Source organism: Parambassis ranga, chromosome 10 (assembly GCF_900634625.1).
Source record: "Parambassis ranga chromosome 10, fParRan2.1, whole genome shotgun sequence".
Taxonomy (NCBI): Eukaryota; Metazoa; Chordata; class Actinopteri; family Ambassidae; genus Parambassis; species Parambassis ranga.
The window spans coordinates 22,332,271-22,346,227 of NC_041031.1; the positions used below are offsets into that span (position 1 = coordinate 22,332,271).

At 44.4% G+C, this 13,957-nt stretch overlaps 1 protein-coding gene across 1 annotated transcript in view; it reads left to right on the forward strand.

Annotated features, from left to right (window-relative positions):
* Nucleotides 1–13,578, forward strand: part of ankrd50 (ankyrin repeat domain 50) — a 34,276-nt gene extending 20,698 nt beyond the window's left edge. The window contains exons 4-5 of the mRNA XM_028415974.1: nucleotides 8,038–11,582; nucleotides 12,038–13,578. Of these exons, the coding sequence (XP_028271775.1) occupies nucleotides 8,038–11,579 (3,542 nt within the window). The 3' untranslated portion in view covers nucleotides 11,580–11,582; nucleotides 12,038–13,578. The remainder of the gene's footprint in view (nucleotides 1–8,037; nucleotides 11,583–12,037) is intronic.
* Nucleotides 13,579–13,957: the final 379 nt, after the last annotated feature.

Here is a 13,957-nt window from a genome sequence, read left to right on the forward strand (position 1 = left end):
TCCAAGGTTTTATCCAGATTTAAAAGGCAAACTTTGCTGATTGTGAACCACTTATGAGTCCCAGGAGTGACTCTGAAGCCAGTCGGGCCATCACACATTTTGGCAGCAGCTTAGTCCACCTGGTTAATCCAAATATGAAGCAGTGGAGTGTGAGTGGAGCTGAGGTTTGTAGGTTTGTAAGCCACATACGGGTTTCATGAGCGGGGATGTTATCTGTAGAAATCCAAATACGTTTGTCTGCTGTCAAGTTGAAAATTTAACACATTTTTTAACAGATTTTGGAACCAACCCTTTTGAACACTCAAGAAACTTCTGTGGTCCCTGCACCTTGGTACTGGGCAGGGACAGCTGGTGGAGCATGCCCTTATTTGGTGTTTGTCATCAGATGTGCAGCTGGAGTTGGCACAGGCTTGATAACCACACTTGAATGCCTCTGATCAGATACTTGTCGCAGTAGTGTCGGAGTTTAGAATTCTACAGCTTTTCTACAGACACTAAAGATTTATGAGTCCATATCAAATATCAATACCACTTTAACTGTGACATAAAACTGTTCAAATGTAGATGCCAAGACAAATTTTCAGCACTGAAAGAGAGAGAGAGAGGGAGAGAGCTTGTTGGAAACTTTATCCAGAAAATGAAAACTTGAACTTTGAAACCAATTCCAAAACATTTCAGCACTCTGTGGCCTTCGACTGAGACGCTAAACTGCCAAACCAAAGAGCGCACTTCACACAATGCGCCTGACACTGAAACACAATAAAGTCTGCTCAGCCCTTTCTTCCTAATTTTCACAATTGATTGTTTCTTTGTGGCACGACTGCAAGATAATGAGAGTTAAGGTTGAGATATTTAATTAGCTGTGCCCTCCCTCCTTTAAACCGGCTTAGACAGACAAGCTGATTTATGTCCACGTTCATGTATGAGTTGTCGTCTGTGAGGCTGCACTTCGAGCCTCACTTTGGATGAGCTGAAGACCATAATCCCAGCTGAATACTGTAATTTACCGCCGTGCCGTCTGACAGCCGGGCAAATTACAGGTCTACAGTGTCTGTATCTATAACACCTTGGGTGCTGTACTGCAGTAACATGACTCTGAACATGGCAAAGAACCCGGCTGGCCTCTTCCCTCCTCAGGTGATGCCCTTTGGTATGTGGCACAGCTCTTTTTTCGAGGCAGAGCAGGACTTGTCGGATTCTGGTTTAATTGAAGGGTGTTTTAATTAAGTCTTAATTCGACCTTAGCAGGAATGACTGCTGTGCAGAATTCCCGGGCGATTTGCTGCAGGGGAAAAATAACTTCTACCACACTGCTTCTTGACCTGCATGCCAAGGATGACTTTGCAAGTACCCGACTCCACAGCAAGCTGTCACAGCTTTCCTCACACACACACACACATTTCCATGTGAAATCTGTCCAGAATGGTTGCAGACCTTCCTGGCACTGCTTGCTGATCGCAGATAATGGCCTGTTTGACGACCGACAAGGTAGACTGAGTGGTTTCTCATGCAGGTGAATGGAAACATGTGGCAGCGGTGCTAAATGAGGTCACAGGGAGGTCAGGCTGTGTAGTCATGTACAAAAACACGGGCTGAGAGTGAGGAAATCTGATCCTTTAACAGGGTGGGGAACTCTTAACAAGAGCTTACTGCCACTGTGAAAAAATGTCCACAGAAAGGAAGCGGTTACTTATGCCGAATTGACTTTTTTCCCTAAATGATGCCACAATGGGTGGATTTTAACTCCAACAGCCACATGTGACCATGTTTTTACTGTGTGCCGATGGGTCTGACACACACAGATATAGAGGCTGCCAGAATAGTGGAGGTGGATGAGTGGTTAGTGGCTAAAACATCGCTACAAACATGCAGGTACCTGAAAGTTGCTGCACAACTCATTTCAAATATCACCTAAATCTTTTCATGAGGAAGTGAAATCGCTTGTTAGGGTTATGTTAGGTTGTTTTTACAACAACGTCCTCTAGCTCCTCCCGAGGGATTCCCAGCTGTGTTCCCTTTCAGTGGGTCATGGACAAAGCACCTTCCATGGGACACATAAACCCATCCTATGGGAAAGGATTCACCAAGAGGCTGGGTCGCTCCCAGAAGCCATTTGAACCGGCTGCGTGGAAGGTGGAGTCTGGAGTATACCTTCAAAGGACATGGCCACACAGCACGGCCTTTGTAGACTTATGTACATATCTCTTTATGCTCTATGAAGGAAATCTGCAAAGACGCAAAGACAACGATTGTTTAAGTCAGGAAGGACCATAAAGGTCGCAGAATTTCCATATGCCGTCACAACGGAGTCTCCTGTTTTCTCTCGGGGAGGGGCCGATCTGGATCTATCTCTTCAATCCTTTATGACTAGGGAAAAAGTAGACGTTGCCTTTAAACAATGCAGCCCTGATTAAGACACTGCTAAAGTTCCTTACTAGTAGAGAATATTCAGGAACATTTATCTGATGACAGGAATCTGTAAAAGCACGGTGGATCTGATCGTGTTTTGTGAGTGTCTGATCTGTGTGTCTGTTCCTGGCTTAACGCTCTTCTTGCTGCACTTCTCTTCTTTGGAATTCTTTCACTTGGATGAAATTTCCAGTCATCTGTGCAGCTGCACGAAGCTCTATGATATATAGTGACAGCTCTCCTGGAGCAGAAATCCATTATGGGATACAGCGAGCGAAGCCTCACACATGTGACCAGGTGCAGCACCTGTGACTCCGTCTCCTGTCACCACCTTAATGAGCTTCTGTCATTCAGACTAAGGAGCTCTGGCTGCATTTGCTCTGTGTTTTGCATAGATGCTCGTATGACTGATGTTTTACTCTCCATGCAGGCAGCCTAAACTTTTATCAGACTGCAGTGAATATATATTCCTGTTAACCCCCCCCCTCTGCCCGTCACACCAGCTTCAGCTACAACAAGTTTGACTGGAAACCCTTCCACATTAAACTCAGCAGAGGCGTGTTCCGGCAGGACTGTTTGCCTCCAGCAAACATAAACTAATTGTTAAAGTGTATCATTTCAGCATCTCACCTGGTGGTCGTTTAGGCTGCAGAAAATATACAGTTAACCCCTAAAAAACCCAAAATCCGACAATCCAATGCTTTTCCTACGGTCTTTGAATGCATCGTGTGTGAAGTACAGTTTTGCTTATCTCAGTTTAAAACACTGCCAAAAATAAGCATGTGGTTATATGGAAACTTAATATGCTGTTCATAATTAAAGAGTTCTCTCTGCTTGTGGCATGATTGTGCTGTTTCCACAGGGGTGCAACACTTTGTGTTGCAGAGAACAATGAGCCCAGACTGAAAGTGTTAAAATGTACTATTTCCTACATTTTTAACTTGTAAATAAGCTGCATTTGTCCAAACAAAATGAAGGTGTTGTGATTTTTGGAGCAGAAATCAGAGTGTGTGTATAATCAAACAGGGACTGCAGCACACTTTTCAAAGGAGTGTTGTTTGCAGACCGTTGGAGCTGACTCTGGTCTTCACATACTTGTGTTTAGGAGGTTGGCGCTCTTGTCTGTTTTGGAGCCGGGAACGCTGCAGCTGTCGAACAGACGTTTGTTGAGCGTCGGTTTACTGGAGAGCCTGAGGAGAGGGCAGCAGGGCTTGGGTTTCTGTTTTCGTTATGGATCCAGTGACTTAAAGATGGTGTCTCTCATAAAGGAACATGCCTGAGCTGTCATTCCTGTGACCCTGAGCTGCGGAGCTCTCGTTTTTTTTTTTTTTTTTTTTCACACTGGTTTGTCATCTGAAAAATGAATCTAGAAAGCAAACAGTCCATCTTTTGTGTCTCTGGTGGCTGGTATCCAGTTCTGTAACGAGCAGCAGCTGGCTCAGAGGCCTGTACTCGGGAGCTGCATCCCTCACCCTGATGAATGTGTCGTTTGTTGCTTGTTTAGCAGTCGCTTTTGTTTCGGGGTTTGAACCATCCTCTCGCACACAGCTACAAAAATCTAGGCCTTCGTGACTGCTGGGTCCTTTTAGAAGTGATTCTTGGAAGGCATCTGCATGTTTCGTAGCCAGTAAGAGAGTTCATGCATTCTTGTGTAGCACCTAATAGTAGTTCCTGTTACACCGCAACCATCAGATGCAGGTTGGATGACTTTCCCCTTGTGGTTGTTTTTAGTGCTTTATCGGCAGGAGCAGTGCTGCAATAAATCCATGACTTCACAGCTGACATCTGATGAAGTGATGTCTGCTGATGACTTAAGTGGAAAGTGCAGTAACGAAGGCTCTCTGTTAGTCCGCTCACAGAAACTGATTTTGCTTTATTTCATGGTGGCTGCAGTCAAATTTCTATCTCCTCCTCCAGCTTTTCCTGCTCACTGTATCTTCATAATTGGTGTGTCAGCAGCCGTGGAATGTAGGAGAAACTGTTTATCATAAACTACAGCACAGAGCTATTTTTCTTCTGTTCCCCAGACACAATACTCATGATAGAGCAGCGTCTCCACAATTGGGCTATAATGCGCGCTCAGTGTTTTTCTTGGTCCCGCGGTGAAGAAATCAACATCAAGACAGAATATTAGATGTCACACTTAGCTGGGTGAAAAATAGTTTTTTTTTCCTTTCATTAAAGTCCCCTGAAGTCATTTTTCCCCTTAAAAGGCCTCTTCCCCTACTTTCTCTCAGCTATGAGTGGGTTTCCTGTCCCAGCTGGAGCAAACCCAGAATGTCCAAAGAAGGATTTTCTGGAGGTGGGAAAAAGAGGACCCGGTCACTGGCGTCACAGACGGATCACAGCAAGCGTCAGATATCTGCACAGGCTACACATGCAGAAATGATACTGTGTCAAAAGTGCCAGTAAAAAAGTTGAAGGAAGTGAGTTTATCCTTCGAGAACATAAAGAAGTGACATGAAACAAAAGATGAGAGAAAGGAACGGTGAGAAACCCTCTGATGAGGCTGAAATCTGATCTGAACTGCTTGAAGGAGTACACAGAGAGCAGGAATGCATCAGGTGGCGCCTTTAATCACTGCTGAATCTTTTGATATAACCTATTCAGTCCATTCCAGGATGCTTTTAAAATAATCAGTCTGCTGTTTGAGGGAATGTTCAGAAATATAACAAAGAGGCTTTAACTTTGTAATGACTTTGTATCATTAGATTGGGGATAGTTTGTCTTTCAGCAGAATCAGAGGCTCCTTAAACTTTATTGTACTTCACAGCACAGCAGACAGTACAGAGGAAATATAGGCCGCCACAGCAAAGAGTCACAGAAGACAACAGTCCAGAGCTGCCTGGTACTGGGCAGGGACTGCTGGAGAAGTCATTGTCGGCAGGAATCATGTCCAACAGCACTAAGGATCCAACTGTTTCAGTCCTGATATCAGCTCATGTCCATCCAAACCACTTCCTTTGCAGATATTGCATCTAATACTTCTGTATAGTTGACTCTTTGGCTCCATGTTGTTGCTCTTGTGTTGTTTTTGTCTCTATAGTTTGCATCTCTTTGGTAGCAAAATGTGCAGAACAGAAGAACCTCAGTGTTTGTGTGCACTGACAGCGAGTCTGCATGTATGCCATGAGACGGCTGTGACCCCTCCCAGACTCACTGAGGAGTGGGAGCTTGTATATGAGGTCATGGAGCTGCAGAAGAGAGGGTGTGTGGAAAACGCACTGAAAACAATGACTGCCTGAAAGTGGGTTAGGGTCATTGAGTTGCTGTAATCATCAGGCGGGACAGTGATACTTTGAAGCACAGCTGTTTCTCAGCCTGTTTTCATATTTTGCTTTTACTTCAGTTTTTGTAAAAAGTTACTGAAATTTCTCCTCTTCTCCTCAAACATTTTCCTCTGCACCAATGAACGGACATGGCTTCTGTTTCCCATTCAGTAACAATACGATGGAACAACATAATAAGTCACTTAAGTGCAACTCAAGGTCACTAAATCTATAGGTGTGCAGCTCACCGCTGCTCTGTACCATAGAAGAAATGAAAGAAATGTAGTCAATGCAACCTGATTTATATAGAACAACCTACAGCAGCACTCCCATTAACCTCTTGTGTCGACCATAAATCCGGGTTAAATGACAATGTTTACTTTGACAAATGACAAAATTTACTGTACAGTCATTAACCCTTTTAACCCTGCAACCCACAGGTGATATTTAAAAGAAAAAATATATACTCTGCCACAGTCAGAAAGAGGAACAGGATTAACATGAACTTTCCAATGTTAAATGCATCACAAAAATGACCCAAAAATATTTAAAAAATGTGCACAGCTTGGAAGCCAAGATTGACTTAACTGCCACAAGTGGTCACATGACAAAAATCCAGAGGGTTAATCTGAATCTGCCTTTTATTAGAATTATTCCAAACAGGATCGGTTTTCAAATATAATGAAGGCCTCAAGGACAGCAGGAGGAGATTACTGTGGTGGGAGTGTGCTTATCTTAAACAAACTCAGTAGCAGGTGATAAAGAAAACCCATTGCCCCTTTTGTTTACCAGGATCTGCTGTCCAAACCGCTGCTGCCTTGCTTGGGAACTCTCGTTAAACTCATCAGGTCTGTTATCTGGCTTCCAGGTGTGTGGTTACCAGTGGGGCCTGAGTAGAATACGATTTCACAGCCTTTTCTACCCACACAATAGCAGCCAGATGAAGAGAGAGAGAGAGAGAGAGAGAACTGCCTCAGGCTTGATGACAGTCTGATTCATATTATGTACACGGGAAAAGTCGTTATATAATCAAAGCAATCCCATTTGTTGAGGATGAAAGTTCTGCTGCTTAATTTTTGTTGCTTGTTCTCTTGTCAATACATGAAATATTCAGTCAATAATTCAAAAAAAAAATGTTCCTCTGAATACGCTGGCATTTAAGTGCACAATTGTTAGGGAGCAACACTTGCTTGCATGCTTTTCCCACAGTAGGAGGCCTGTTAGTCACTGAAAAAAATCTGTATGTCAACAACTCTGAGTGCTTCTGGTGGCATTTTATCCCGTCCTAGTAACCTCCAGAAGCATGGGAACTGTAAATAAAAGTATGCAAAAATGCTCTCCCTACCCTTCAGGCTGCAGGCCACACAGACCATGAACAGATTGTATTAATGTGGAGGAAAGTTCACTTTATGCCCATTAGCCGGGGCCATTATGGAGCCATTTTCCACGTCTCAGAGAGGAATTCCCATTAAAGATCTTTCATTAAGGCCCACTGTGATAATTTATTTCCTTCTGCAGGATTTCTAAAGGTCCATGTGGGGAGCATGTAGCATGATGAGTGAGGCATTTGAGAAATGTTTAACAGGCCATTGATGTGTTACTGACATGGAAATAATATCTCCCTCGCTCTTCTCCATTTTTTAAATCCTTCAGGCTCTGCAGCAGATTTATTCCAGCTGATTATCAGCCTCTGTAGTGAGTGAATGAGCTGAATCAAGCACGCTTCAGTGTTGAAATAAATAATATTTTTCTAGTTATTAATATATTTATTCACCGCTTTCTGCTAATACTGGTGCTTACACGGACAATTATGGCATTTTGTGTTTATCCAGAAACACATGCACACTCTAAATTATGACAGCCGAAATGGCTTCTTTTCCTCCAACACTGTAGTGTACACTAATTACCATGATTTTGTTTTTGTTTTAATGTGCTAAGCTGATAGAGAACACCTGCTGATCTTGTCTGCCTCCAGTAGCCACAGGGGTTATTCTCCAAACTCCTCTGAAAGGATTTTCTTTAACAACATGGCTTTACTGTTAATTATCTTGTGCCTTAGGAAATTAAAAGTTGGCCTAACCTTATTATCCAAACAAAAAAGTACACAATCGGTGTTTTCGTTTACATCATTAGATATAGTCGATCTAAATCTTTCTACATGAGTCACAAAGAGGACGTTTGTACCAACATAATTGTGCAGAAAAAACAATTACTGGTGGAACTAGGAAGCCATGATTTGACCCTCTTGTGGCCATCACTTGTGACAAAATTTGCTGTTTACTGGCTCTGCCTTCAAAGACCAGAGGAAGAAAACTGATTTGTCATCCATCCCATCTAATGTTCTCTTCTCTTATTTCAGGATTCCGCAAAATCAGCCTTGATGACCTGCGAAAGGCCTACATTGTCAAGGACGTGCAGCAGTACATCCTTCACCGGCTGGATCAGGAGGAGGCCCTGAGGCAGCATCTGACCAAGGAGACAGCGGAGATGCTGAACCAACTTCACATCAAGAGCAGCGGTTGCTTCCTCTACCTGGAACGTGTGCTGGACGGCGTGGTAGAGAACTTTATCATGCTCCGTGAGATCCGGGACATCCCGGGCACTCTCAATGGCCTGTACTTGTGGCTCTGCCAGAGACTATTTGTCAGGAAACAGTTTGCCAAAGTCCAACCAATCCTTAATGTAATCCTGGCAACCTGCAGGCCACTCACTGTCAAAGAACTGTACCATGCAGTCTGGACCAAAAACATGACACTGACTATGGAGGAGTTTCAGAAAAAGATGGACATTCTCTCCAAGTTGTTGGTTGATGGCCTTGGGAGTGCTAAAATCCTTTTCCACTATAGTTTTGCAGAGTGGCTACTGGACGTTAAGCATTGCACCCAGAAGTATTTGTGCAATGCAGCAGAGGGACATCGAATGTTGGCAATGAGCTACACTTGCCGGGCAAAGCAGCTCAAGCCGCTTGAAGTGCAGGAATTTGCACTGCACCTCATCAACTCCAACCTGCAGATTGAGTCTTTTAATCTGGCTCTTTGGATGGTTTGGAATGGAACCCCTGCTAAAGACTCTCTGAGCACCTCCATACCAAGGGAACAGGAAGTTCTGCAGCTTCTGGTTAAAGCTGGCGCTCACGTTAACAATGAGGACGATCATGCTTCATGTATTGTACAACAGGCTCTTGAAAGAGAGGACTCTATACGAACATTACTCGACAATGGGGCATCCGTGAACCAGTGTGACTCCAGTGGAAGAACTCTGCTGGCCAATGCTGCATACAGTGGGAACCTGGACGTAGTTAACTTGCTCATATCTAGAGGGGCAAACATGGAGCTGGAGGACAACCATGGACAAACGGCACTTACTCTCGCTGCGAGGCAGGGCCATACCAAAGTGGTCAACTGCCTGATTGGCTGTGAGGCCAACATTAACCACACAGATCATGATGGGTGGACTGCCCTTCGCTCAGCAGCTTGGGGTGGACATTCAGAAGTTGTGTCTGCTCTTCTTTACGCTGGTGCCAAAGTGGACTGTGCTGACGCTGATGGCCGAACAGCTCTAAGGGCAGCCGCCTGGGGAGGCCATGAGGACATTGTGTTGAACCTTCTTCAGCACGGGGCAGAGGTCAACAAAGCAGACAATGAAGGAAGAACAGCTCTCATTGCTGCAGCGTACATGGGACACAGAGAGATTGTTGAGCACCTACTGAACCACGGAGCCGAAGTTAACCACGAAGATGTTGATGGCAGAACTGCTCTCTCAGTCGCTGCTCTCTGCATTCCTGCTAGTAAAGGCCACGCATCGGTTGTGAGCCTTTTGATCGACAGGGGAGCAGAGGTTGACCACTGTGACAAAGACTGCATGACTCCCCTCCTTGTCGCTGGCTATGAAGGACATGTAGATGTAGTTGATCTGCTTTTGGAAGGTGGAGCTGATGTGGATCATACAGACAACAACGGTCGCACCCCACTCCTGGCGGCTGCATCCATGGGCCATGCATCTGTCGTCAACACATTGCTTTTCTGGGGGGCTGCTGTGGATAGCATTGACAGCGAGGGAAGGACTGTCCTGAGCATTGCTTCTGCTCAGGGTAACGTGGAGGTGGTCAGAACTCTGCTGGACAGAGGTCTGGATGAGAATCACAGGGATGATGCAGGCTGGACCCCACTACACATGGCTTCCTTTGAGGGCCACCGCCAAGTGTGTGACGCCCTTATTGAGCAAGGTGCTCGCTGCACAGAGGTAGATAATGATGGGAGAATACCGCTGATATTAGCTGCACAAGAGGGACATTATGACTGTGTGCAAATTCTTCTGGAAAACAAGTCATGCATTGACCAGAGGGGATACGATGGGAGGAATGCTCTCAGGGTAGCTGCACTAGAAGGTCACAGGGACATTGTTGAACTGCTGCTGAGCCACGGGGGTGATATAGATTACAAAGACGCAGACGGACGCCCAACACTCTACATATTGGCACTTGAAAACCAGCTGGCCATGACAGAGTATTTCCTTGAAAATGGTGCAAATGTGGAAGCCTGCGACACTGAGGGCAGAACGGCGCTGCATGTATCCTGCTGGCAAGGGCATATTGAAATGGTGAGGCTGCTGATTAACTATCACGCTGATGTGAACGCCTGTGACAATGAGAAGCGATCCGCCCTGCAGTCTGCTGCATGGCAAGGCCACACAAAAGTTGTGCAGTTTTTGATTGAGAATGGCACACATGTGGACCATACATGCAACCAGGGAGCGACAGCACTGGGCATCGCTGCCCAGGAGGGTCACATCGATGTCGTGCAAATACTTCTTGAAAACGGTGCTGACCCCAACCACGCTGATCAGTTTGGACGAACAGCAATGAGAGTGGCAGCAAAGGGTGGTCATTCCATGATCATCAAACTCCTGGAGAAATATGGAGCCACAACCCTAAATGGGTGCAACCCCTCCCCAGTACACACCATGGAAGAAAAGACACCATTAGCAGTGACTGGTAAAATGCAGTCTCTCACCATCAAATCGAGCAGCTCTGGCAGCACTGGGGCAGGAGATATGCAGTCGTCTGGACGCGGCCTCCCCAATGGGCCTGTCCATGCTTTCAGTTCACCTTCAGAGTCTCCGGATTCTACTGTTGACAGACAGAAATCCTCCCTGTCTAACAATTCCCTTAAGAGTTCAAAGAACTCATCCCTGAGAACCACATCGTCTACAGCCACAGCACAGACCGTGCCGATCGACAGTTTTCACGGACTGACATTTACAGAACAAATTCAGCAGCATTCACTGCCTCGCAGCCGCAGCAGACAGTCCATTGTGTCCCCTTCCTCTACAACAAAGTCCATCAGTCAGCAACCATCATCTCCATCCAATGACTTTGACTGGTCTCAGATTAAACCTGGTCTAAAGTCATCAAAAGGAAATAAGACCGGAAATGGGACCTCAAATGGCAAATCAGCACTGGGAGACAAGAAGAAAACCAAGAACAGCGGATCAAACCAAGGCCAGGTTCTGGAGTACGAGATGACCCAGTTTGATAAGAGAATCGCCCTCAACAAATCAGTCGCCAACATTGCAGTGAAAGATCCTCAATGTAAAATCATGATCGGTGGATCAATTCAGCAGGACAGGGGGCAGTGCCAAGATCAGTTCTTCATCCAGCAGCAGAGCTGTGCTGAGAAGAAGAGGAATGGAATCATGACAAACCCCAACTATCACCTACAGGGTAATCAGGTTTTCTTGGGGAGGGTGTCAGTTCCTCGGACTGTGCAGAACAGGGGCCACCAAGATGTGCTGGAGAACTATCCCATCGGGGAAACGGAGATAAGCCTTAAACAAGCCCTGAAACTGCAGATTGAAGGTTCAGACCCTGGATTTAACTACAAAAAGGAGACTCCATTATAGCTGGTAAGAGAAACTATATATATAATTAGCTATATATTCTTTTATATCTTCAGTACTACTACTGTATGTGCCAAATTAAAGCCAGGGTCACAGACACACAGCAGTTAATAATATTAAACTCAAACTATTTTACATCAACTCTCCTACCCTCCACAAAACCCGGCACACACGCAATGGGGTCATTACTGTATTGAATGTAATAGCACTCGTAAGAGCCGTTTCTCAGCTTTCAGAATCCGTTGAGATTTTTGTCAATAGTGCGAACATAACCAGAGCTACGGTAGTTTGAACAGCGGATGTCAATTTCTGTCGCCGGCGACAGCTCTGTTTTAGGAGGGAGGTTTAAGGGAACTGACTTCTGGAGTCAGGCCAAAAAACACCTTAGCTGAAGACTCATCTCTAGACCTACATGCTGATTGTTTTCCTCCCTAACCTCAGTCCTTCCTCTGTCATTTCAGATGTCTTGAATGCCACTCGTCATGCAGACATTGGAGGGAATGTGCCAAAGCAACTGTTTTCATCTGCATAAAAAAAACAACAGATTTTTGTTTTCATCAGTGGGAGACCTCAGAAATAATACCTAGGGAAGATTGTTGATCGCTGCCTATGGTTTATGTGAACTGATACTTCGATGTGCCTACATCTGTTACAGCCTTCTTCATGTACTCATGCAAACTATCATTTTTTTAATTTAATGTAATGCTATTTAATAATAAAACAGTGTATGCACTTTTAAAAAGAGTACAATGACAGACATTCATGTGTTCTACTCACTTTGTATCCCATCCATGTTTTATCAGCCGTTTGAGAGAAACATACCAATGCTTTTTTTTTAATGATTATTTTATATTACGTCTGTTCTGTCTACTTTTTCTCACACTGACAGCAGTGCACCGCCGCGTACACTGTCACAAACCAGAGGACATAACAGTAACTGATAGTCTGCCTTTCTAGAGACCCCAAATAATCTGTGTTAACTTTGATCAGTGTGCTCAGACCTATGTTGTGTGTTAATGTTAATAGCTATGGCAGTTTACTTCGAGTATATACGAGCGTATTTATTTTTGGATTTTTGGAAAACAAAGCCACTTTTTTTGTGTTGCATTTCATTCTACCATGGTGCTGTGTCCAGGAGTTGCCTGCAGTTATTTTGGCTTTGTGTGTATTATTCAGAAAGAGAGAGGTTCAATGAAAAAAAAAATAGAAAAAAATCATTTTGTCCCTATGGGATTTTTCAGTTGTTGTGTTGTGTGTTCTGTTTTTTTGTGTATGTGTGCATTAAGAATATTTAAATAACATTTTGTGTACCGTCAGCAAAGATTTTGGTGCTAAATGCAGACGTGAAAGTGATTTTTTTTGGTTTTTGTTTTGCATTTGTCCGCGTTGTTACATGTGTAACCTTCCTACTGCAGCGCAAGAAACAAAACGCGGCTTTTTTCATTTTTTTTTTCCACGTGGTTCATTTTCCTGCTGGACTTTTTATTTCAGGGGCATGATACACACACACACACACAAAAAGGGTTCAGCCATCAAGACAGCTCTGAGCTGTTGAAGCCTCCTCCTCTTCCTCCTTCAGAAGACATTTCAGCAGGACTTTAACCCCCGCGGGAGGCACAGAGGAGGAGGAGGAGGCACTCGGCTGCGACACTCGAAGGAACCGAAACATCTGTTTCTCATGAGCTGCGTTTACAGGCTGTCATACATTTGCAGGCTTTTCATAATGTTAACAGTGAGCTATTTTTCGCCAGGATGGAGGTGGAGTCGAAGCCTATCGCATGCACAAACACTTAAAGCTCTCCGCTCTTCAGTACTACAGTAGCTCAGACGTACGCCGTGAAGGGTCGCCAGAAGGACTTGGAGGCAGTGTTGGAACACATACTGTATAGTCTTATTATGAAGCAGTTATCTCGTTTGTCTCGTCTGTGTTTCGTCCGTCACCTTTGAGTTGACTGTCAGTGATTGTAAATAGCTTCCCATGTACATTCGACTTTCATTTAAAAAAAGAATTCCTGTATTATATGAAGTGGAATTTTCTGATGTATATTAAAGTGCTTAATAAACATATTTGCTTTACTGCTGAAAAGGAACCATTGCTAATTCATTTACTGATAAAAGATAGGAACACGCAGACCTGGAGAGTGCAGTGATTAAGTGTTTTGGCAGGCTGATGCCTTTTTCTTTATGAAGATATTTGAATTAAGAGTTTGTACTGAAGACGATTTTTCAAAAAGATTTGAGGTCGACACACAGACACGACTGCAACAGAAAAACTTGGCACAGTCTGCTTTGTTTTGGAACTGAACACAGATTCCTCCATAACACACAGGGTCAATACAACTTCTGATTACATGCACCTTTACAGACGATGTGCTCATGCA